The following is a 24026-nucleotide window of genomic DNA, read 5'->3' on the forward strand; positions in this document are numbered from 1 at the left end:
CCTTAATAATGATATCCAGGTTATTGTCCCTCCCCCGTTGTCTAACTCTGTTCTTATGATCCCTCCCCAGCCATCCTGTACAGTGCCCATTCTTTCATTCTTCTGTGAATATATAAATTCCCCACATGTCCTGCCTGTTGTCTTGCGCCAGGCTGACTGTCTCTATCTAGTACACTCAAGTACTCACTTCTGAGACCTATGATGCATGCACGCCTGTTTCTCCAGAGACCGCGCCCTCTCAAATACTCTGTGTATCCACCTACACAGCTAAATCCTCTGTTACCTTGTCTATACGGAACATCCTCAGTTGTATCTCTAACCTCGAGGGGCACTGCCGGGCCTCCCAACCCCAACTAGCCTATGGCTACACTAACCTTTTTCCTATAACCAATGGCATGTGCCGAAATGTAGTATCTTCCTATTTTTTTTAATTTACTATTATGCCCATCCGGAACCTCAGATGAAATGGTTCGATGGTCACATCAGCTTTTATGCCCTGTGAAAGTCCCTGCATTCATGGGCACTTTTGTAAAAATCGCGGCATTGTTACAAAAGTGCAGATTTCGCGGTTTGCCGCGAAATCGGGAAATCCTGGAGGGTCTGTCTAACTGTGTGATTTTCTGAGCTATCCAGAATGGCATTTGCTCGCGTTTAGTGGGCATTCTACCAATAACTGCGTTCAGTATTTGTGGACTTATTTTAGTTGCAGTTCCTTGTATTTGTCATGCTAGTGTAACCCTTGTTGGTTGAAGTATGAGTGTTCTCATAACGAACTGTGTCAGATTTCTGTATAGTTTTATTATTTCTTTGTGAAGAGGACATAAGTCTGATATTGGCAATGTGTCAACGTCTGGATGCGGTGTGTAAGCTGCTAGGACCGGCCAAGTTGCTCAGTTTCTGCTGAGCAGACGGAGTCTCACATTTTCTATGGTGTGTAGGAGGGCGCTTTTAACCCAGTTTATGTGCTCCTGGTAGGTGAGCGGAACTTCAGTGTCCCCATAAGGACAGTATTCATCTGGTATTTCATCTTTAATGTATGAATAAAATGTATTTGTGCATGCATCTGCTGGTGGGAAGTTGACCCATGGGTAGAATACTTCTGTCCTGAATGACTTGTGTGCCTCAATCACAAAGGTTACTGTCCCACCTCTTGCTGTGACTCCAAATTCTGCTAATTTTAAAGTAATGGTACAAAAGGGGGTGGTGATGGACGGAGCATCTGAATCAATCAAACACTCACACCCAGTCATAAGATCTGGGTTTAATCCATCACCGTTCTTTAGCCCACTCTGCCACCCCAGTTCAGACATGACTATATGCAAATCGGTCTGACCCTGTGCCTCATGGGAACAGTCCAGCCCGAACTGCCAAGCCATGTCTTCCCTGGACCGGAAACAAACTTCCGAGGACCGGTTTCTGGCATTCCAGCCATCTTCAGCCCGGCTTGCTTGAATCCAGTGGCAAAGTGAGCAAGGGACTCACGTCTGAGCATATCCTGCCACTCTTATGGCGGCCAAAAGCGGCTGGAATGCCAGAAACCGGTCCTCGGAAGCTTGTTTCCGGTCCAGGGAAGGCATGGCTTGGCAGTTCGGGCTGGACTGTTCCCATGAGGCACAGGGTCAGACTGATTTGCATATAGCCATGTCTGAACTGGGGTGGCAGAGTGGGCTAAAGAACGGTGATGGATTAAACCCAGATCTTATGACTGGGTGTGAGTGTTTGATTGATTCAGATGCTCCGTCCATCACCACCCCCTTTTGTACCGCTTTTGGCCGCCATAAGTGTGGCAGGGTATGCTCAGACGTGAGTCACTTGCTCACTTTGCCACTGGATTCAAGCAAGCTGGGCTGAAGATGGCTGGAATGCCAGAAACCGGTCCTCGGAAGCTTGTTTCCGGTCCAGGGAAGACATGATTGGCAGTTCGGGCTGGACTGTTCCCATGAGGCACAGGGTCAGACTGCTTTGCATATAGCCATGTCTGAACTGGGGTGGCAGAGTGGGCTAAAGAACGGTGATGGATTAAACCCAGATCTTTTGACTGGGTGTGAGTGTTTGATTGATTCAGATGCTCTGTCCATCACCACCCCCTTTTGTACCAATTTTAAAGTAATGGCAGTTCTGACATTTTCTGAAATGTTTATAGCACATTCTTGTTCCCCTTCCCTTGCTGTATTCGCACATTATGCTGCAGCAGCATCCTTTTCAACAGACATTGTTGAAAAGAGTTTCAAGGAAATTGAGATTTTATGCACTATAGGGAACTATTATCCTTCAAGCTTGAATAAACCTAGGATAAGGATACGTAGGATAAGCCTACTCCGCTGCAGCGGATTTTCCCTTCCCACTCCAGACGTTCCTGGGTAGATGTGAGTAGGGGGTCTCTGAGAAAGCATGACTGAACTACTCCGATTTGACCATTAAATAAGAACCAAACCAATGTTGGCGGTGCTATGTCGTGTAGTTTCTACAAATCTATATAGGATCTGCACGTTTAGACAACATAAACTGTGGGATCAGTGTCCAGACTGATTTTCGACACCCCCACCCAATATGTTCGCCTGTGTAACAGCTAGCCCACAGTGCCATTATGAACTCCTCTTACCAAGGAGCAAATCGTTTCTGACAACTATTGAACATGACAACCCTGTCCCCTCCGGGATCGTGGAAACAATACAGTACTTATTGCTTAGTCACTCGGGCTCACTTTGTCTCCGAGAAGTACGCAGAATAAATGATGGGGACGTTTTCAATAAGCATTTATTGAACAAGCGTCACTCTAGGGTAAAATACATGTGCTGCAACAACCAAAAGACAGAAACAGATGTATTCTGGTATAAGCACCAACAGAGTAAATAGATGGTTCAAATCTATCATAATGCTAAAACAATGAATACATACTGACAAATGAATACATGAAAGTAATGATGTGTATGATGTTAACCCAAACTAGATGTACCTAAGTGTACCTAGCATGTATGAAGGTGCAGAGCAAAGCATCCCTCCAGGAAAGAACCAACCCATTACCTGGTGAAAGAGAGAATGAAGGACCCCGCCTTGTTTTCAAATTGACACCCCGCAAAGGATGTCAGACCACTGCGTGCTTGAGTATCGGTGTGCAGGAACCTCAGTGTCTCACGTCGGTGTGTCAGCATGGAAGTCTTTCTTCTCTGTCTGTCCCAGCAAATATATGGTGCTTATATACCCAAAAGGGATCCCCAGGGGTTCTATTTTGCTGTATCATGTCGGCAGAGGATGGCGATAATGATGAACTTTGTACATAGTTATTATGCAGAATATCGTAATCCTGCTGTGATTATGAGAATCCTCGTGTTAATAAATGAGGCTAGTTTTCATAGAAAATCACACAACATTTATGCAGCACTTAATCTAGGTAGGTCAGCACCAAACCTGTTATGTAGTACAATGGCAGGCCAAATGTAGGTGAAAGGTTAATAGACTACCCAAGCCTATATTTGGGTACATTACACAGACCCTCCAGGATATCGAGATTTCGCGATTTGCCGCGAAATCGGCACTTTAGTAAAAATGCCGCGATTTATACAAAAGTGCCCGCAAAATCGGCACTTTTTGTAGAAATCGCGGCATTTTTACAAAAGCTGCCTATATCCTGGGGGGGTCTGACTTACGTTGTTTATTGGGGCGGGTGGGAAGGACACAGAAGCACTAAAGAATAACATTCCGGGCTTAATGGGGCATTAGCAGCTCACTGCGACGGGCTTTGAAGTGCCCCTCCCGCGTCTGGCTCCCCGCTGGAGACCCTCCCGGTGACTGGGGCGAGCCCCCGCCCTCTCCCCTGGAGCCGAAGGTCGATATGGGAAAGAATAGAAAGGGTGATTGTTTGCTGACCTTTGTGAGGAAGGATGAACCTCTGGGAGCCGGTGGATTTGTGTTTCAAAGTGCATAAGAGGCAGAGACCCCACAGCACCTCAGACGTACAAACAGGGCACGGAGGCAGGGGGCAGCCAGGCCCCCTCACGTGCCAGGGGCGTAACACAAGCCCCCGCAGCCCCCAACGCGGCCCCCCGCTCCAGGGGCCCCGCGCTCCAGGGGCCCCCTCAGCTCGGAGCCAGGGAGCACTAGGCATCTGTGACCGGACGTCTGGGATTTTGATAGATAGGGAGGGGTTACGTAACTTATATTACATACGCTGCCTCGTGCCCTCGCTCTAGACTTCATAAATTTAAGGGGGTGAGGGCGTGCTCCAGGGGCCCTGTCAGCAGAGGCAGAGCCTGAGCCAGCATCACAACCGTGACTGTCTGGGATAGGATACGTAATTAATTATAGGTAGGTTAGCATACGCCGGCTCTAGAGACTTGTCTTCATGAATTAAATCACTGGTGAAATAAAAAAAACGTAATGGTGCAACCCAGAGGCCAGAAAAGACTGAGAGGCACCGTGTGTGCGATGGCGACCGCCACGCCAGCCATACTTTAATTATTTCTAAATGCTAGACTTGCTGCCCTGTCTGCTGCCCGCGCAGGTGAGTCTTCGGCTGTGCCAAATCCAGTCGGGTGGAATGGGAGGGATGCATGCATGATGCATCATCATGGGCAGTGGGCGGGCGGGCAGGCCGAGATTAAAAGCCAAACGTAATATAGGTCCCAGGCACCAGGTCCGGTTCTGCACAATCACACCGTGAAGATACATATCTCCACCAGTCAGTTACAGCGAGAGCAGAGGGAGGACTGCCACATGCCTGTCAAAAGCTGCTGATAAATGTCTTCTGTTTTCGCTCGGATCTGTAGGTGGGGCAGTTCACCGAGTGTGAAATCGATATTCACTCGATATTCACTCTTTCTACCCAGGAATGCAAACGCACCATGGCTGATTCATGAAACATGTATGCCACGCGTCCCTTAAGCCCGTCTCATTTGTCGTGGAGAAAATCTAAGGCTTGAATTTAGAGAATCATTTAAAATTATTAGGCAGAAAAGTTTGAAAAGTTTGACTGAATCATCACCGCCGCTATTATTCAAAAGTGCAAAGATAACGTAATGCATCTCAAATCTAGCCGAGGTGTCTGCGGGATGAGCCGGGAGCAACAGGCTTTACTTCTTGTTCTCGTGCAGCAGAGAATCATGCAGAGGGCTGTGTCTTGGAATTTGAAAATATCCACAACTGCCACATTGTTCACGCACTGTACTTCTTCCTACTAATACGAAGCCTCTGTTTATCTCATGATATAACTGATTCCTGGCAACGTTTTAAAAATTGTTTTCTTCATAAAGGCATGGTTTGTTTAACTTTCTTTTTTTAATGTGTAGTTATTTTTTTTCCACAACCGAGAACTTAATGGGCCATTTGCTTTCAATTAATGAATAAGCTAATTTGTTTAACAGTTGGATGTTTTTGAAGGCTGACTTTTAACAGGTGTTCTGTCCTAGCAGAGGCTAATTGTGAACATGAATTACACGTTAGAATTTCTGTGAGGCAAAATGCAGGTACTATTGCATGTATTTAGTACTTCAAAACTTTAAGCAATGCCAAACTCAATAGGTCTGTGCATGGTGTTATATTATGTAGATTTATATGGCGCGACTTATCACCGGTGAGGGTATCCAGGCACCAGAGCAGGAGTGTAGGTCTAGAGGTGCTCCTAGTTGAACATCCAGGTCTTCATCTTTTTGCGGAAGTCGAGGAGTGGAGTGGCAGTCCTGATATGTAGAGAGAGTTTGTTCTAGCTTTTGGCTGCGATGAAGGAGAAGGCACGACCACCTGCCTTGCTTCTGCGGGTGCAAGGGATTTGTGCACGAGAGAAGTGGAGCATAGATGTCTGGAGGGTCAGTAGAGTTGGATTCGGTCTTTCAGGTAGAGTGGTCCTGCATTGTGGAGGGCTTTGTAGGCATGGATGAGAAGCTTGAATTTACAGCTTTTCTGGATGGGAAGCTAGTGCTATTCCGCGACATAGGGTGTGATGTGTGCACTTCTGGGGCGGTCAAGAATAAGTCTAGTGTACATTAGTCGAAGCTTCATGAAAATATTTTCACTATAGAAAATCCAAAATGATTGGTACTTTCCACTGATGTGGTGCGTTTAAGGTTATGGAGGGTGAACAGTGTCCAAGGGTAGAAGGAGATAGAGCAGTGCAGGGTCAGGTCTGAAGCACAGGGTTCAAGAGGAAGCAGTACAAGATCTGAGGGGTGCATGTCATGGGTTAAAATGGTGGAGAGAAATTGAAATGCTAAGAGAGCATAGGCAGCACAATAGCAAGGGAATGCAGTTCAGCACAAGGTACCATGCCAGGGGGCATAACAAAAGCCTCCCCAGCCCCTGTGGTGCGGGGGGGGGGCAAGCTGCAGGGGGCTCCCCCAGCACAGTACTTAGGCCACGGAGCTCCGGATTAAATCCAGAGCGGGGGCCCCTCGGTGTACCTTGCAGGGGGGCCCCCTCAACTTTCGTTACGCCACTGTCACGTGCTGATGGTTTCTGCCCTTCATTTGGGGAGAAGCGCCCCCTCCTCCTCCGGCTAATTTCTAGAGCTGGTTTATTTTGGGCTTTTCTTTTTTCTTGCTCTAGTTCTGCGAGACCCCGGGGTTTCTCTCCGGAGGATGCGAGCGGCAGTTACCATCGGCTTCCTGCACGGAGGACCACAGACAGGAGGGAGAGAGAAAGAGGGGGTGGAGGCACATGTGGGGGGAGAAGAAAGGGGTAAAAGAAAGGGAGAGTGGCTGGGTTTAGAAGGAAAGGGTAGGGGTGAAAGAGAATGGGAGGATAAAGGTGAAAGGTGGAGCGCAAAGGTAAAGAGGGGGAGCAAGAATAAAACCTGAGGGTATGGGGCAGGTGAGACGAGAAAGAAGGGGTGAAAGAGAGGGGGAGTGAGCAAAGAAGTCAGAGGTGGGAAAGAAGTAAAGGGTAGTAGGGGGTGAGAGAAACTGGGCGAATGAAAGTGAAAGGTGGAGAAAAGTAGAGAGGAGTGAGCGGGAGAGAAAGAGGGAGGGTGAATGCGCGAGAAAGGGCGAGAGAGGAAGGGGAAGAAAGACAGTGTCTGGAAGAACAAAAGTATGAGAGCTAGAGAGAAGAGAGGGTGAGGTAGGGAGAGAGGGCGACATAAGAGAACTAGAGAGATCCAAAGATGGAAAGAGAGAGGGACGGGGGAGAAGAGACTGGGCTGAGAGAGATATCGATAAGAAGAGAAAGATGTGTGTGTGAGAGAGAGAGAGTATGAGTGAATGAGACACAGAAAGGAGGGGGCATGAGAAACAGAAAGCTGAATGGGACAGTGGAAAGAGTGAAACAGGAAGGAAGATAGAGGAGCTAAAAGCGGCAAAACACAACTAAGAGAGAGAGAATTGGGAGGCAGAAAGAGTGTAAGGAAGGGCGGGTGATGGATAGGGTCACTGGAGGCCGCTTTATCAAGGTCCAGGGCCAAATGAAATGCCGCACAATTGCCGCTAAATTTCCATATTTGTGCCGCTAAATTTCCATTTTTGTGCCGCTAAATTTGCTAATCCATGCCGCTTTATCCTGGGGGGTCTGATTACATATCATAACAATGTCACTTACCACTAATAGGTAACGGTAATGAAGCGCGTAGAACATTGAAATCTCCTGTTGGACTTTCCTCATCACATTGGTCTCAGGAGAATTGGGGCAAGACAAATAAAGACCTTGGCAGCCTAGAATTGTGACCACATTGAACAAAGGATCTGGACTGTGGAGCAGAAATTGAACGAGAAGATTAAATCTGGATCTTCTTGGGATCTTTTTCTCTGCTAGACTTCTTTGCAACTGTTTCAGTTCATTCTGCCCACTGTGGATGCCTAAACAGCTTTTCGTTATAACTATGATATCCCAAAAGCCTCCCGTGAAAGGGGGCACGGCTGAGATTTGTGGCCTCTGAAAAGCCATGGGTACAGATGGCCAGTTTATATTTGACATTAAGAAGAGCTTTATTTAGAGACTTGAGGAAGTGGGGCATTCGTCAACCCAACATATATTGGATGCAGCATCTATAAATATTGGGTTTTGGGTTTGCCTCTTCAACTTTGAGGTAGAGAACCTCTTGAGTTCTGACAGTGGAACCTGAGTTGACTCCATCGCCTGCAACCCTCGATCTGATGACACATCCACCACTGGGCAAGAGGTTACAGTGATGGTCGCCATGCACCATTTAGGGTGGAGAGACCTTGGCTGGTTGTCCCTGCATTAGTCAGTCATGTAATGCATGGCAGGCCTTTGAAATACAAACTATCAGTAGCCCCCACATGCAGTAACAAAACTCCCTGTGCAGCAGAGCACAATTGTTTGCTTTTCAGATATAAAGCTTTGCTTCTCATTTCTTAAAAATGAATGACTAGTTGACGGCAAAAAACATGGTTGGTCATTAATCAGTGATAGTCGAGCATTTGCCGCACCAGCAGATGCACTTTTATTTCAGAGAACTCTGCGAAAGAAGCGGGATCTCCAAATATGGCAGGCGTCCTCCATTGGAAGAGCGAGGACGGGGCCGCCACTGAGTTTGTGGTTCTCCCTCAAGAGTCAAAACAAACTTTGTTTTTTATTGCTCTCAAGGATTGTCGCTGGACACAGTGCTGTTATTCAAAGGAGCAAGTGAGTGTATGAAAGATTGAAGCAGGCATTCTGCACACATACAGAACTATGCATAGGATTATGAGACCTTAGTGTATAGGGACTGAATCTTCCTACCACCTTAGTACCCAGGATCGACTAGCTATAGTGTCTCACTTGCTCTCCTACTCACTTACAGAGAAACAAATGATTAGACACCCCAGAAAACAACACTCTCAGATCTCCCAGGAATCGCGGTAACAAGACTCCCCCTTTCACTTACACTCTTGTACTCATCCACAATGAGATCTGACAGAGATACAGGATAGTTTAAAAATGTTATTTTAACTAACGTGCCCTAACATGCGGAATACGTGCCACAGCAAAAATGAAAATGCATAGTACGAATATAGTCTGCATAGCAGCTAGTCCATATGTCATGAATCGAGAGGTCAGCGTAAAAAGACAATGGAGAAAAAACTATTGTGCCTAACATCCCTCCCCTTGCTAAGAATAAGTATTATTATATAATAAAAGATCTCTGGGCTTTGTCTGCAGACCACATACCTTAGCCTATAGATGGTAGATCTACATCCCAAGCCCTGTCTCGCTCTTCTCCCTGGAAAGGTCCCTCCAAGTATGTCGCACCTATTCGTGTATCCACTAAAACCCAAGTATGCTGTCCAAACACCAGCTGCATCGGTATGTTTTGCCTAAGGGCTAAGGTCTGGCCTGGACAAAATAACGATGGGCATTGTTGTTTGACCTTGTACATAATGTCAGTCAACAACCCAGGAACATGCAGAAAGTGAACACAGTGATGAGTTCTCATGTGAAAGTAATCATTGAAAGTATTGCAAAAATAAAGATGTGTAGTAACGTGCGCGAAAGCAGCAGGCAAACTATAGCATGCTCATGCTAAGTTAATGAAAAACTACAATGTCCCTATGGGCCACGTGACCAGATAATAAGGTAATTAACTTTGTTATTGCACATTTTTTTCAGTTTGAATGGTTTTGTTCAGAATTCATGCTATTATGAGGTCCACTGATTAGGGAATGAGTTCCTCAGGTTAGTGATTAGAGAAAGTTTTCTCATCCAGTGAATGTACAGAAGTTAACAATATTGCTAGCTAGGCAGTTTTATCTCTCATGCGGTGAATGTAGCTTCACCTCCTTTTGTGCATAAGCATTCTTTCTTTAGTTATGTTCTGAAGTCTCTTGTTTCTCTCCACCTCAATCATTTGCAGTACATTTCTTAGCTGCTAATGTGGTGTTTGGTTTTATTTGGCAGGTGTTGTTTGTAGCAGTGAACTGCTGGTGGAATCAGGGGAAGTGCAGGAAGCAAAAAAACTTATTTTACTTTCCGGTTATTTACTTGTATCACAGGAGGTAAGAGAGCATGATGTACCATTGTGTTTGCTTGAATTGTACTGTATTCACTTGCAGTTTCAGAGCTAAGAAATGTTTCAGAGTCGTAAAAGCAAATAATGTGTATAAAGTTTATCCCCAAGGTTCGACATAGTGCATTCATTTGCTTTTCTTCTGCATACTTATTGTTAACTAAATTTTTTAGAATATTGTCACATTTGTAATGTATTGATAATCTTTTGTGATATATATATATATATATATATATATCTGCAGTTATTAACGGACCATGCTCGGGTGGTCCATTCACGACGACGCACCCGCTGTTTTGGTGTTGCGGCGGCTGTACCCAAGTTTGGAGGAAAAAGATATATAATCTCTTTTTCCTCCAAACTTGGGTACAGGCAGGCAGTCCACTATTAATCACTTGCCATAAGTCCTTGTGCGTTTTGGCTTTCCCTCAAGCCTTGATCACAGGTAGGCATTCATCAAACCGATACAAAGATCACATGCATTTTTAGCATAGGTCAGACTACCGGATTGGTTGTAGTCCACCAATTACGGTGTCTGTGTTTGATGAGCACATTATCAAACTTAAAAAAAATATTTACATAAGCTGATCCAAAGAAAGCCGCAAGTTGATGCCTTAATGAAGCTAACAAAAACATTTCTGTGCAAGCTTTGTTGATAAATGATCACTTCCTCCGTCAGTGTGTGAATGAGGCTTTAAAAGAAATATTGTTATGCAACTATTCCGTGGTTGAAATATCGATCCTCAGAAATATTTCATCCACAGCACCGACTACCACTATATCATCAAGGTAAGTGTTTGTGGAGTTACCAATGGTGAATCTTTACGGCCATATATATACTTACCTTGTGAAATATATAGTAGTCGATTTTGAGGATACAATATTTTCTTTGCACGTCGGTATTTCGAGCACTGTAAAGTACAACTAAAGAAATGTGTAGAGCTGCATATTGGAATGTCTATACCTCCAAGCATCTGTGAGACCCAAAGCAAGAAACCCCCTCATTCGGGAACCTCCCGCTCCAATTGTCCTACATGTGTAGCGGTCCGTGGTACCATCTAGTACTGTGTTAAAATCGCCTCCCAAAAGCAGTTCCCCCTCCGGTAAGTTCAATAGGAATGTGCTAAACACTGGGAAGGTGACAGTTTGGAGGGCCGGGGGAATGTACACTGACACAATATTAAAACGCTTTCCCTCCCACTGACATGATATGGCTGCAAAACGTCCCTGATCATCGGTCCTAGTGTGATGTACAATCAGTGGGAACTGTTTACGTACCAATATGCCCACCCCCCTAGAGCCCGAAGAGAACTCTGAATGTACTACCATTTTGTATCCCCAGCGATCCATAGCTCTGCATGCCGAACCCATCAGGTGCGTTTCTTGTAATAATGCCACGGCCGGTGCATTGCGCCTTAGATACTGCAGCACCAACCCCCTTTTAATCTTATCTCCCAGACCATGTACATTCCAGGTAAGCAACGTTAAGGGAGACACCGGGGACTTCGGGGGCATCAGTACCAACTCCAGAGCATGTCGGCCTTGTCTCTACCGCCATGAGTGGTGTAGCGTTTCCAACCAGCCCCAATGCAGTGTGTCCATACGATACCATACATACTTTACATTATTAATTGCCCTGAACATAGAAACAGTGAAACATAGAATCATTTGTGTGAACCACCCTTCCCCTCCCACCCACCACCCTGCCTACCTGCTCGACGGAATTACAACTACCCGCTACCCCAACAAAGCAGAGTGCTTAATACCCTTTCCCAGTTCTTCAGTGAAGGGGGTAAGAGAAAACGTCCCCTGCCCCTCTGCAGCCCGTTACACCGTAAACTTTAGTGCCCCAAAGCCCCTCTCGAGTGTCATTAATTAGCACTAATGAAGAACAGTCTCTCCAAGTGCCTCTAAATATCATCTCGGCAGGTCACCTCCACATTATACATCTTAAAGTACCTGAGAGTAGTAACATAGAGCGTCTGCACCATCATATCTTTGTATTACACAATACAGCGTTACCAGAGAGGATGCGATCCTGAGGATCGCGAGGCCCCGATTCCTCCATAAGGCCGCAGTGCCAGTCATTTACAGACTCCTTGTCTGCTTCAGAGGATTAGTGTTCATTCTTGTTCCATGTCTTCCTGTTGGTCGTTGCGCCGTGCTTCGCGATGTCCAGTGCGACCTGGTCTTGTGGCCCTACGCCAACCATCCAGCCAGTCTTGCGCCTCCTCAGGTGTAGAGAAGAACCATGCTTTCCCCTCAGCCTCTACTCTCAACTTGGCCAGAAACAGCATGGAGTATTTTAATTCGCGTTCTCGAAGAGCCTTTTTCACGTCAATGAAGCCCCTGCGCTGTTTCGTGACTACCACGGTGTAATCTGGAAAGATCGTGATGGCGGTGTTGTCAATGCGGATCGGAGGGGCCTTTCGAGCGGCTTGCAGGATTGCATCACGGTCCCTGAAATTGAATATACGTGCCAGGATAGGTCTCGGGGGAGCCCCTGGCTTCGGCTTGCCACCTGGGACCCGGTGTGCCCGCTCAACAGAGAAGAAGTTGGACTACCCTCGCGGCTGGAGGTGAGTTGTTACCAGGTCCTCCACAAAGAGATCCAGGGCCGGGCCTCCTGTCGTCTCCGGTACGCCAATAAGGCGAATGTTATTCCACCTTGAACGCCCCTCCTGATCCTCGAGGCGGGCCGTCAGGAGTTTGTCTGCCTCCAGCTGCTGTACCTGCTTCTTAAGGGTGGAGGTGTCTGACGAAAGGGCTGCCGTTGTAGTCTCAACTTCTGATAGATACATCTGCCTTGTGGATTCCTCACCTTGTGAATATCCCCCTTGCGCCAGCAACGTTTGGAAAATTCTTTGTAGCACGCTGGCGTGGACGACGTCATAGGAGCACGGCATCGCGCGCGACTCCGTCTGACGTCACCGACTCCTTATTAGACCCACGTCGGCGTGATGATGTCAGTTCCCTTTTTCCGCGTCGTCGACGCTAACGGTTTCTGGGATCTTCTGTGATTCAGATAGTAACTTGTTGCTATTTTGTGTTACTCTTTCTCTGTCGAGTGTCTCTTCTTCGTCGAGGATGTCGTCGAGGAAGACGGGGTTCAAGCAGTGCGGATTGTGTGCCCGAATGATGTCAATTACCGATCCGCATGACGATTGTTTGTGGTGTCTTGGATCGGACCATGATGTTAAAAACTGTCGATCCTGCTTCAAGATGAACCCTGAGGCTTTACGAGAGCGGGAGGCTAAGCTTCTGCTTGCGAAGGTGAAAGGAAGAGAGGCTGGAAGGTCTTCGAGGTCGACGTCTAGACGTTCGAGGTCGAGGCAGAAGTCGCAATCGAAGTCGAGGTCGAGATCGGCTTCGAGATCGAGGTCCAGAGTGAGGTCGAGGTCCAGAGAGAGGTCGAGGTCCGGATCGAAGTCGGCTTCGGGTCATGCTTCGGGCTCCTCGAAGAAGAAACACAAGAGGAGGAAGCATAGCTCAAGACATCACTCTGGCAAAGAGTCTTCGGATTCGAAGAGGAAGTCTCGAAAACATCACAAAGACTTCGTGTCTCCTTCTCCTATGCAGTCTCTTGGAGGTTCCCCGGTTCCGGAGCAAGAGCCGGATCCGGAGTCGCGCCATTTTTCGGAGCATGAAGGAGATGAGGAGATTCCTCGGGCTCCGACTCCGGTGGAAGACCCTGAGAATCAGGAGTGCCAAGATGAACCGATGCCAGGGCAGCCTCCTTAGGAGCGGCCGATGGGTTCGTACCCTCCCTTTCCTGGTCCTGAACAGGACCCCTCGCATTTCCTTAATGCTATGTTTGGCGTTTATGCGAGGGCAATGTACCCCACTGGTGTACCGGCTGGTCCCATGGGTCCATTGTCTTATAACTTGGGCGTCCCTCAAGCTTACGCTCCGGCACCTTTTATGCCGTTCATGCCGATGCCTTATACACCTTGGCGAGGTACGGCGTCGCTGAGGTCGTCGACTCCGCATACGGCTTCGCCGACTCCGGAACAACCTCGTGAATTGGATCGAGGTGCCACGCGGTTCGAGAATCTCGTCCTCCAGCTGTCCCGGCTCCTCGTTCGATGCCGATTCCGGCTCCGTCGGAGTCTTTACCGGATCCGTCGACTTCGGTTCGTTTGGAGTGGTCGAGGCGCAGAGCACAGCGCCTCTTGGAGGAAAAGGAGTACGAAGATCCTGAAGTAGAGGAAGGAGAACTTCTGGATCAAGGGGACTGTTTTGAGGACCTGCATAGTGCTAGTGGCCTGGAACTCTCTCCTGAGTGGGGTTTGACATCAGTTGCTGATGCACCATCTAAGGACGTGGCACCCTACCATGTTGTAATTAGGAAGGCTGCGGATCTGCTCAATCTGACTTTACCTACTGTTGAGTACAAGCCTAACATCCTCACTGAGGTTTTGCATTCGCCTTCTTCTGTAACAGAGTCTACACTCCCATTCACTGAGGCTTTGACTGAGCCAATAATGGAGGTCTGGAAGAGACCTTTGACTGCTCCTGCGGTTTCCAGGTCGGTGGCAAGACGTTATAGGTTGGCACCTGGTGACCCTGAGTTTCTTTCTTCACATCCTTCTCCGGAAAGTCTGGTTTTGCAGGCCGCTTGTTCCAACAGGTCTGCAGGTTCTTTTCCTCAGGTGCCAGCGGATTAAGACTCTAAAAAATTGGACCAGTCTGCAAAAAAGATTTTCTCCTCGTGTAGCATGGCTCTAAAATCTACCAATGCTACTTGCCTGCTAGGGAGATATGTTCATGCATTGATGGACTCTGTGAAACAGTTTTCAACTAAGCTTCCAGAGGAAGATAGGAAGAACTTCAATGAGGTAGTCTCTGATACTCAAGCTGCAGCCCGCTTAGTAATTCAGAGTGGCATGGACACGGCGGACTCTGTGGCCAGGATAATGGGCTCTCCTGTTGCCACGAGAAGGGCCGCATGGCTGAAATCGTCTGAATTTTCAGCAGATGTACAATCTACTTTAATGGACTTGCCATTTGACGGAACAGGCCTCTTTGGGGAAAAAAGCGGATGTAGCCTTGGAGAGGTTCAAAGATAGCCGGGCAACGGCAAGGTCTTTGGACATTCAGTCTAGAGGTTCTGCCACTAGGAAGTTTAGGGGATTTGGTAGATCCACTTTTCGTTCTATAAACAAGGCCAGCAGCAGCAGCAGCAGAACCCTTTGTATAGATCATACAGAGGTAAACAAAGGGGTCGTGCTCGTGGACGCCAAGCCTTCTCCTCCTCTACTTCCTCCTCTAACAATCAGCCCCCACCCTCAGCAGCAAAGCAGCCCTAGATCTGCCATTCCGGATCATGTGGGTCCGGTAGGGGGTCGGCTTACTCATTTTCTACGGGATTGGGAATCGGTTACATCAGATCTTTGGGTTCTCAATCTCGTAGAAAATGGGTATGCACTTCCTTTTCAGGAGTTCCCTCCCAATTACCCTCCTTGCCAAGGTTATTGTTCGGAGGACCACCTGCTTCTCCTGCAGGAAGAAGTCCTGGCACTGTTCCGAAAAGGTGCGATAGAGGTGGTTCCAGAGCAGGAAAGGGGTCAGGGGTGCTACTCCCGGTATTTCCTGATCCCCAAGAAAGATGGCAGGTTATGTCCAATCCCGGACCTCAGGATTTTGAACCTCTATCTCAAGCAGGAGAAGTTCAAAATGCTCACACTTGCACAGGTTCTTCAGGCGCTGATGGAAGAAGACTGGATGGTGTCGATCGACTTGCAGGATGCGTATTTTCACATCCCCATTCTGAAGTCGCACAGAAAGTATCTCCGTTTTACGGTGGGATCGCAGCACTACCAGTTTGCGGTCCTTCCGTTTGGGCTTACTACTGCGCCTCGAGTTTTCACCTGGCTGATCAAAGCAGTGTCGCCGGAGAAGGTGCTCCATCATCTGCAAGAGACCACTCAGTTGTTGCACAGGTTGGGGTTTCGATAAATGTACCCAAGTCTCACCTGGTGCCCTCTCAGGGCAACCTGTTCATATTTGCGGTACTGGACACTACTGTATGTTGTGCATTCCCTCCACCTCAAAGGATTCGCGACATACAGGAAATGATTCCTTTATTCTACAATGCAGCGGTTGTTCCAGTCCTGAAAGTTCTTCGTCTGCTCGGTCTGATGGCTTCTTGCATACTTTTGGTCAACCATGCACGCTGGCACATGAGGGCACTCCAGTGGTGCTTCCGCAGGCAGTGGTATCAGCACAACGGAGATCTCAGGGAGTCAGTGAGGATCTCCAGAGAAACTGCAGCGGATCTGTCATGGTGGAGCGTGGAAGGCAATCTGTCTCAGGGAAAGCCTTTCCAACTACCTCCATCGGTTGCCACAGTGATAACGGATGCATCCACTCTCTGGTGGGGTGGGGTGCTCATCTGGGGGATCTGGAGAACAAAGGTCTTTGGTCTCCGGAGGAAAGGTTTCTTCATATCAACCTTCTAGAGTTGCGGGCGATAAGTCTGGCGCTCAAGGCCTTCTTCCCTTCCCTTCGTGGTCAGTCGGTTCAAGTCCTGACGGACAACACGACCGCAATGTGGTATATCAACAAGCAGGGAGGAGTGGGGTTGCAGTGTCTCTGCAGAGAGGCTCTGCGTCTCTGGTCCTGGGTTCAGGACCATCAGATTTGTCTGATGGCAAATCATCTGGCCGGAGTTCTGAACGTTCGTGCAGACGTTCTCAGTCGGCAGTTCTCTGCCGATCACGAGTGGAGGCTCCTCCGGAGGTTGTTCACGACATCTTTCAGATGTGGGGGACTCCTGGGGTGGACCTGTTCGCCACTCGCGAGAATGCTCACTGCCTGTCATTCTGCAGTCTCCAGTATCCGATGCAAGGAGCCTTGGGGGACGCGTTTCAGTTGAGTTGGGGTAAGCAACTCCTTTACGCGTTTCCGCCCATACCCTTGATTCCTCGGGTTCTGAGGAAGATTCGCCAGGACCGGGCCCAAGTCATATTGGTCGCCCCGGATTGGCCAAGAAGGGTGTGGTATATGGACCTTCTCCACCTCTCCTCTCACCCGCCTCTCAGGGCAGAACTCCTCTCTCAGATGGAGGGGCAAGTTCTACACTCCCACCTCCAGACATTACACCTTCATGCCTGGAGATTGAACGGGGCAACTTTAATTCCTTTTCTCTCCCTCACGATGTGGTGGATGTCATTCTTTTTGCCAGGCGTGACTCCACTCAGTCCATCTATTTGTATAGGTGGTCTAAATTTGTCTCTTGGTGTTGGGAGAGGGCTGTTGACCCTTTGAAGGCTCATTTGTCTGACATTTTGCAGTTTGCTCTTTCTCTGGCGCAGCAAGGATTTGCTGTTGCCACAGTCAAGGGGTATCTTTCATCGTTATCAGCATTTCTCTGTTTGCCGGATCAGCCTTCTCTTTTTAAGTCTCCTGTGGTTTTAAGATTTTTGAAGGGTCTCACTAATAAGTTCCCTCCTACTCCTTTTGTTGTTCCTCATTGGGATTTGAATCTTGTGTTAACCTATTTGATGGGTTCTCCCTTCGAACCCTTGCACAAGTGTCCCATGAGGCTTCTTTCTTTTAAAACTGTCTTCTTGGTTGCAATTACCTCGGCAAGGAGGGTAAGTGAGCTTCAGGCTCTTAGTTCCAAGCCCCCTTAGTTCCAAGCCCCCTTTCTTGACCATTCATACTGAAAGAATGGTTCTCAGGACCAGGGCTGCTTTTCTTCCTAAGGTGGTTACTCCCTTCCATCTAGGACAATCCATTACTCTTCCTACCTTTTATCCTCCCCCCTCACCCATCCAAGGAGGAGGAGAGGCTTCATCGCTTGGACCCAAAGAGAGCAGTCCGTTTCTATCTCGATAGGACTAAAGACTATCGTGTTGATGATCAGCTCTTCGTGGGTTTTGCTGGCTGCAAAAAGGGCAGAGCGGTGCACAAGCGCACACTTTCCAGATGGATAATCCTGTGCATCAAGATTTGCTACTCTCTGGCGGGTAAGGACCCTCCTGAGGGTATTAGAGCACATTGAACTAGAGCAAAGTCTGCAACATCCACTTTGTCTAGAGGTGTTCCTGTTGAGGACATTTGCAGAGCCGCGACTTGGGCCTCCCTCCACACTTTCGCGAAGCACTACTGCTTGGATACCGAGGTGAGGAGGGACGGCCACTTCGCGCGCTCTGTCCTTCAAGATTTCCTGGTATAGCAGAGTGGACACCCTCCTCCGGGAGAGGGGACTGCTGTGGGACTCTATTCACAAGGTGAGGAATCCACAAGGCAGATGTATCTATCAGAAGAACAAGTTACTTACCTTCGGTAACGTTTTTTCTGGTAGATACAGTATCTGCCTGTGGATTCCTCACTGACCCACCCGCCTCCCCATTGTTCGCTCTGCTATACCTGGGTTTATGTATTTATATTTCTGGTTTTTTAGACCTTTGCTACGCACTTTGTGTGCAGTTTTGATTTGTATGTACTGTGTACACTGTATATATGTATATTTACTTTCGTTGGTCCGTCCGGGTGCCTCAAAGGCACGGAAAAAAAGGCGGAACTGACGTCATCACGCCGACGTGGGTCTAATAAGGAGTCTGTGACGTCAGACGGAGTCGCGCGCGATGCCGTGCTCCTATGACGTCGTCCACGCCGGCGTGCTACAAAGAATTTTCCAACATTGCTGGCGCAAGGGGGATATTCACAAGGTGAGGAATCCACAGGCAGATACTGTATCTACCAGAAAAAGCGTTACCGAAGGTAAGTAACTTGTTCTTCGGACACTTTGGTGGACATTTTGTTAAAATCAGCTCGGATCAATGCCAGGTCAATTGCGAGGGTCCCAATTCTCGAATCCACCTTATTAAGGGTGGTCATAATGTCCTGCAGGGTCACCTCCTGCGCGGCTCCACCAGTCGCCCCCGCTGACGACGGGATTTCTTGCCCTGCGCATCTCCCTGTGACTTGGTGAATGCAAATTTGTCCAGCTTTGCCTGGTTGGCCCCTTTTGCGTTTCTGTTGCTCATAGTAGTGGCAGAGGGGGGGACCCCGCGTTAAGTAGGGCCCGAGATACCCGCTGTGTGCAGGACAGACCTCTATAACACCCTAGTCAGATGGATGAGACAGTCCCCTATTCCACAGGGGTGGGGGTACGTTACAAGACTTATGAAGCCAGCCCACCGCTCAGCATGTGCCCCCGCAGGATATCCAATCAGGGGGCCCGCTCCTCCACAGTGTCCCACCACTGTTCAGGAGTTTTGGCGCCCTTAGTGTAGATGGGGTAGTGGATGCCAGAACCCGAGCCCCTGGAGCCCAGAGCAGCTTGCGCCCCTTGGGGAGGTATTACGGACAAGTTTTACTCCAAAATAATATAGATTAGCAGGGCAGCCCCCGGGGGGTAAATGATAAATGCAGCGGTGATGGCAGCCCACTTTTATATTGAGCAGTGTCCACGAGTGAGAGGCGCCTCACCCGCGATGCCTGGTATGCCTGGGTTGCCTCGGCCAGATCAGGTAAGCAGTTTCTCCTCAGCAGGCAGTGGCGTGCAATCTCAAGATGGCGGCAGGGGAGTCCACCCAACCTTCGCCCCGGCCGCCAGTTAATCACTTTCAGTCCGCGCTATTGGGACACATCCGGCTCCAGCCCTGTGTCGCTAGGCCGTGCTGTGGAACTCCGCTACTCACAGCTTCCCTGGAGATGGAGAGGGGGGGAGCGCTCCGCTCTCCGACACTTCCACTCCTCCCCGATCCGATCCTCAGGCCACCGTCACTGGATACACTCGCAACTGTGGGTCCCGGCTGCCGTTCACTACCAGGCCTCAGGACGCCGCCCACCTTCACAGCTTCTGCGGGCACCGTGTCTTTCCGGACTTGGCAGTGGACGATGCCGGTCACCTTCCGCCACGTCCCCGCATTTCACTGGGCAATTTGGGTTACAGATATGCACGCGGATAGACTTGTCCCTGTATCGGGAGCTCGGAGCCTCTCTAGGCTGCGGCCATGTTCGTCGGCTGCTAGCCACGCCCCCGTACATACCACTTTTAAATACAGCTTTGTACAACCATAAACTATGTCTGTGACTTTTTTTTAACCCGCTTCAAGCCACATAAAATGCAGCCACAAAGTCTGCCCCTAGATGGCACTGCACTCCCAGCTGTAGACTGAACGTTTCAGGTTTGAAAGTGGTTAAAACCCATGGAAATCCTAGGCTGGTTACCCTTTTGTAGACCCTATAACCTTAGAGTCTGTACTTTTGCACATCCTTTTCAATCATTCCTTGGGTGGAGCTGCTGCACACCTGCAGCTACCTCCCCCACCCCCACCCCCGCACTCTTTTTATGACGTTGGTGGTGCCCTAGCCATCCTTGGGCTACCACATTAGTAACAGTTACAGAGTTGTAGTTCTCTTATTTTGCTGGTACACCAAGTTGGGACAGTGAGAATTCAACCTGTGTGAGGAGAGAATGCAGTGTGCATTTTTATGCTGATGCTGGGCACCATCAATGTGTTTTTACTATGATTTTCCCCCCTCCCTGATTATCGGCACAGAAGCACAAATAACGAGAAAGAAAGGGAAAAAAGTGGTGTGTTCTAATGGCTCTGACACCTGTTACATCATACTATGCAAGTTTGGCAGAAAAGTCAGTGCAGACAAATTGGTCACACTTGAGACAGCTTCGTGCCAGAGGACTATGGAGAACAGATGAAAGATTATGATTGAAAGCGTCCATGCAGCTTGGATGTTCACAATGGAAACATCCGCATCAAGCCGAACAGAAATACACAAAAGAAGTCAAAAGTGAAATTTAATTTTTATGGACTGGTTTAAGAAAAGTACAGCTAAGATTTTTGAATGCGTATGCCAATGGAAGCTAAATGGTGGGAAAGAGTGGCACCACTTCTGTTGTGTAAAGAGCAGCAGTTGAGATCTGTCAACTGTTAAACCATAGGTAATACAATCGACAATCAGAGGCTGTCTTGTAGGCTGGCTCCACTTTTCGTACAAAGATAAACCACAGTAGAATCCCTGTCATAAGGAGAAGTGGAATCAGTCACCTGCGGAATATGTATACCGCAAGCTATATACTTAACAATAATGTGATAAATGTACATACAGTTAGACTTGTCCTCTATGCTCCTGCCTTGATCAGAGTATTTACTGTATAATTTGAACTTTCATCACTCCAGTAAAAGCTCTGTGGAGATCATAAGAGTGAGGTTTACTTCCAATCATCAAATAAAACAATTCTGAGACATTAAGGGGAATGCCAAAATGTTTTACTAGAGGAGACTTATTTGCGGCACCAATTAAAAACTAGCTGTTTGACACATTTGCCACAAAAAAGAAAAAAGATACAATGGGGAAACCAGATCTTCAAGTTACATTAGGCACTGGAAGCCAAACATAAGATAAACAGTTCCCACAAGATATTAGACCCATAAAGGGCCGTCAGACCGGGAAAGAAGGGGTCTCGTACAATCTGAAACATTTACAAGACTAACCAGGCTTTTATGAAGCTAGAGAAATACACATCGAATGCTTTCGCTGAGGGCTCAGAGCCCTCTGGTTTAGAAACCGATTTTTTCACATGACTGATGATTCAGGGGCAGTTAGAAAAAAAAAGCAGAAAAACCCCAAATCTAAGAAATAAGTATATCTTGCTGTGGACACCAAAATGACTCCTTCCTCTCCAAAAATTAGTTGCTTGGACAAACAGATGTAAATACTTTAGAATCCAACACCCCAGTCCAATCCAACAGTCAAAAACTCTTCAAGAAGTCATAAAAATGATTGTTTTATCTTCTTTGGGAAAGACATCTACTCCCAAGGAATTCCTTCAGAACTATATGACTATTAGTGACTCTCGGTCCCATATTTATTCAGTATTAAGGAGTCAGTAGTTAATGGCTCTTTTCTGCTTCCTTGCAAAAGGCAATCATTTCAGTCATCCATAAGAAGTGCAAAACCCACTACTCCCAAGCATCTACATACCCACTTCAGTCCTTAATGTCCATGTGAAGCTTAAAAACTATTTGTGGGCCATTGAATACTAAAGATTTCTGCAGCAGTTGAACTATTCTGGAGAAAAACAATTTGCCAAAAAGTGTGCTTCCAAAGTCAGCCCTTACAGACTTCTTGACCTTCAAGCCTAGGATAAAGTCAGTAGTATATAGGGATACCTTCACTTCAAACTCTGGCCGCAAAAGTGACAGGTCTGGTCTTAAACTGCTGGTCCCAACAAAATGACAGGCCTGGTCTCAAACTGCTGGCAGCAAAAGTGACAGGTCTGGTCTTAAACTGCTGGTATTAAAAGTGACAGATCTTGTCTTGACCGGTCTGGCAGCAAACTGCTGGTCTTAAAATTGACAAGTCTGGCAGCAAACTGCTGGTTTGAAATTGACAGGTCTCGCAGCAAACTGATGGTCTTAAAAATGACAGGTCTGGCTGCAAACTGCTGGCAGCAATCACTCTGGTCTTAAAAAGGGTGACATGTAGGGCTAGTCCCAAAAGTGACAGGTCTGGGTGCAAAACAGGGGTAATTGTGTATGTGTTTAAAAGTGCGTAGAAAAGTGCGTGCATGTAGGAGGGACATGTCTGGGCATGTTTAAAACTGGGGGTTGCAGACAGCTGTTGGCTGCACTGCTGCGAAGCTGTCCTGAATCCCCAGCCCTGGGCCTGGGACGAAGGCTATGGCATGTAGGTGTCAAAGTGGTAAAGGGTCCTCACAAACCTGCCTATGGCAATTCTCAAAAAATAGGTTAATACAAACCCCTTATAAAATAATAAACCACAGCCACCCAGGAGCTTTGAGATGCGAAAAAAAGACAGGTGACATGTAGAGCCAAAGCTTCCCATGAGACCCTGAAACAGGGTGACAGCTGGTAGGATGTAATTCATACACACCGCAAAGCCCAGGGTTCCCAAAAGTGTCATGCCTGGCGGGAAAAGTGACAGGCTGGTCCCAAAAATGACAGGTCTGGCAGGAAAAACTCTGGCTTTAAAAATGAAAGGTGATGGGGTTTGGATCTTCTCAAACAAAAATAGGTGTGCAAGGCCAGTAGTGACTGGATTAGAAAAAACAAAATGTGTCAGGAAATTGGAGAATAGCAGCACAGTTAAGAGGGGAGATAGAGATTTGCTCTGACTGCAAAATGTTTCATCTAGTGCAGAAGTGACATTTAAAACCCATGGGTCCAGGTCAAAAAGCAGCAACATTTTACAAACACGTAGCATTGCATATAGATATAAATCGGTGTTGTGGAAAATACTAATGATTCTATGTGTCTGAATGCCCAGACTTCTTGTAACACCCTGTTTAGGTTTATCACATTCATCACTGATTTATTAGACCCTTAAACATTTCCCATTTTCAACTGGATTCAGTATTAATGACAACAAATTGGCAACATCACAGATTGTGGAAAAAGACAGTCTCGATTGAGAGATCTATTTTATCATCAAGCATAAAAATTGCCTTCACATTGTGCTTTAAATGGTGCACTTGCTGTCCATTTGTTGAACACCTGTCTCTGAATTACGCTGATTGTTTTCGTTTAGTAGAAGAAATTTAAAGAAATACTGTGCTATTGCAATTTGTGGAAAGCGTGTTTTGTGCACTAATTGCTCCTACTGACGGCTTCATTTGGAGGATGCAAATTTCAGCCTTAGACATCAGCTCACTTCGATCTCCTCTCCCCACAGCTACATTCCCGTAGTGCAGAGTTTGCCATGAGTAGCTTGCTGCCTAACAAACACTTATTGCTGCCAGGGTGTGAAGCAGGCCGAGATGTAGCTGGGAGGGTCAGGCTCTCGGGCCTTTGTTATGCTGAACCTGGGATAGGCACATTCACACCTGATTCTCAGCCGCGGTCATGACAACGGAGGCTCTCACCAACTACATCACTGTGTGTTTGGGGGAGGGCTGCCACAGAGGATGGGGCACTGAAGGGGTTCTTACCTTCAAAGAAAAAAGTCTCCCTGGCGGTTCACGAAATGAATGTGTTCTACTCATATGTCATCCTTTCCCTGCAAGTTATCAGGTTAGCAGAGCTAGCAGACCCTACCATTCCCGGCATTTGAGCCCTTTTATGTATGTGCTTTGAAATTCAGCGTAAAATTAACTACT

The 24026-nt window shown here is 47.5% G+C and overlaps 1 protein-coding gene across 1 annotated transcript in view; it reads left to right on the plus strand.

The window, feature by feature from the left end:
- TXNDC11 (thioredoxin domain containing 11) overlaps positions 1-24026 on the plus strand; it is a 450106-nt gene that overhangs the window by 72597 nt on the left and 353483 nt on the right. The window contains exon 3 of the mRNA XM_078663148.1: positions 9823-9920. Within this exon, the coding sequence (XP_078519274.1) occupies positions 9823-9920 (98 nt within the window). The remainder of the gene's footprint in view (positions 1-9822; positions 9921-24026) is intronic.

Source organism: Lissotriton helveticus, chromosome 10 (assembly GCF_964261635.1).
Source record: "Lissotriton helveticus chromosome 10, aLisHel1.1, whole genome shotgun sequence".
Classification (NCBI taxonomy): domain Eukaryota; kingdom Metazoa; phylum Chordata; class Amphibia; order Caudata; family Salamandridae; genus Lissotriton; species Lissotriton helveticus.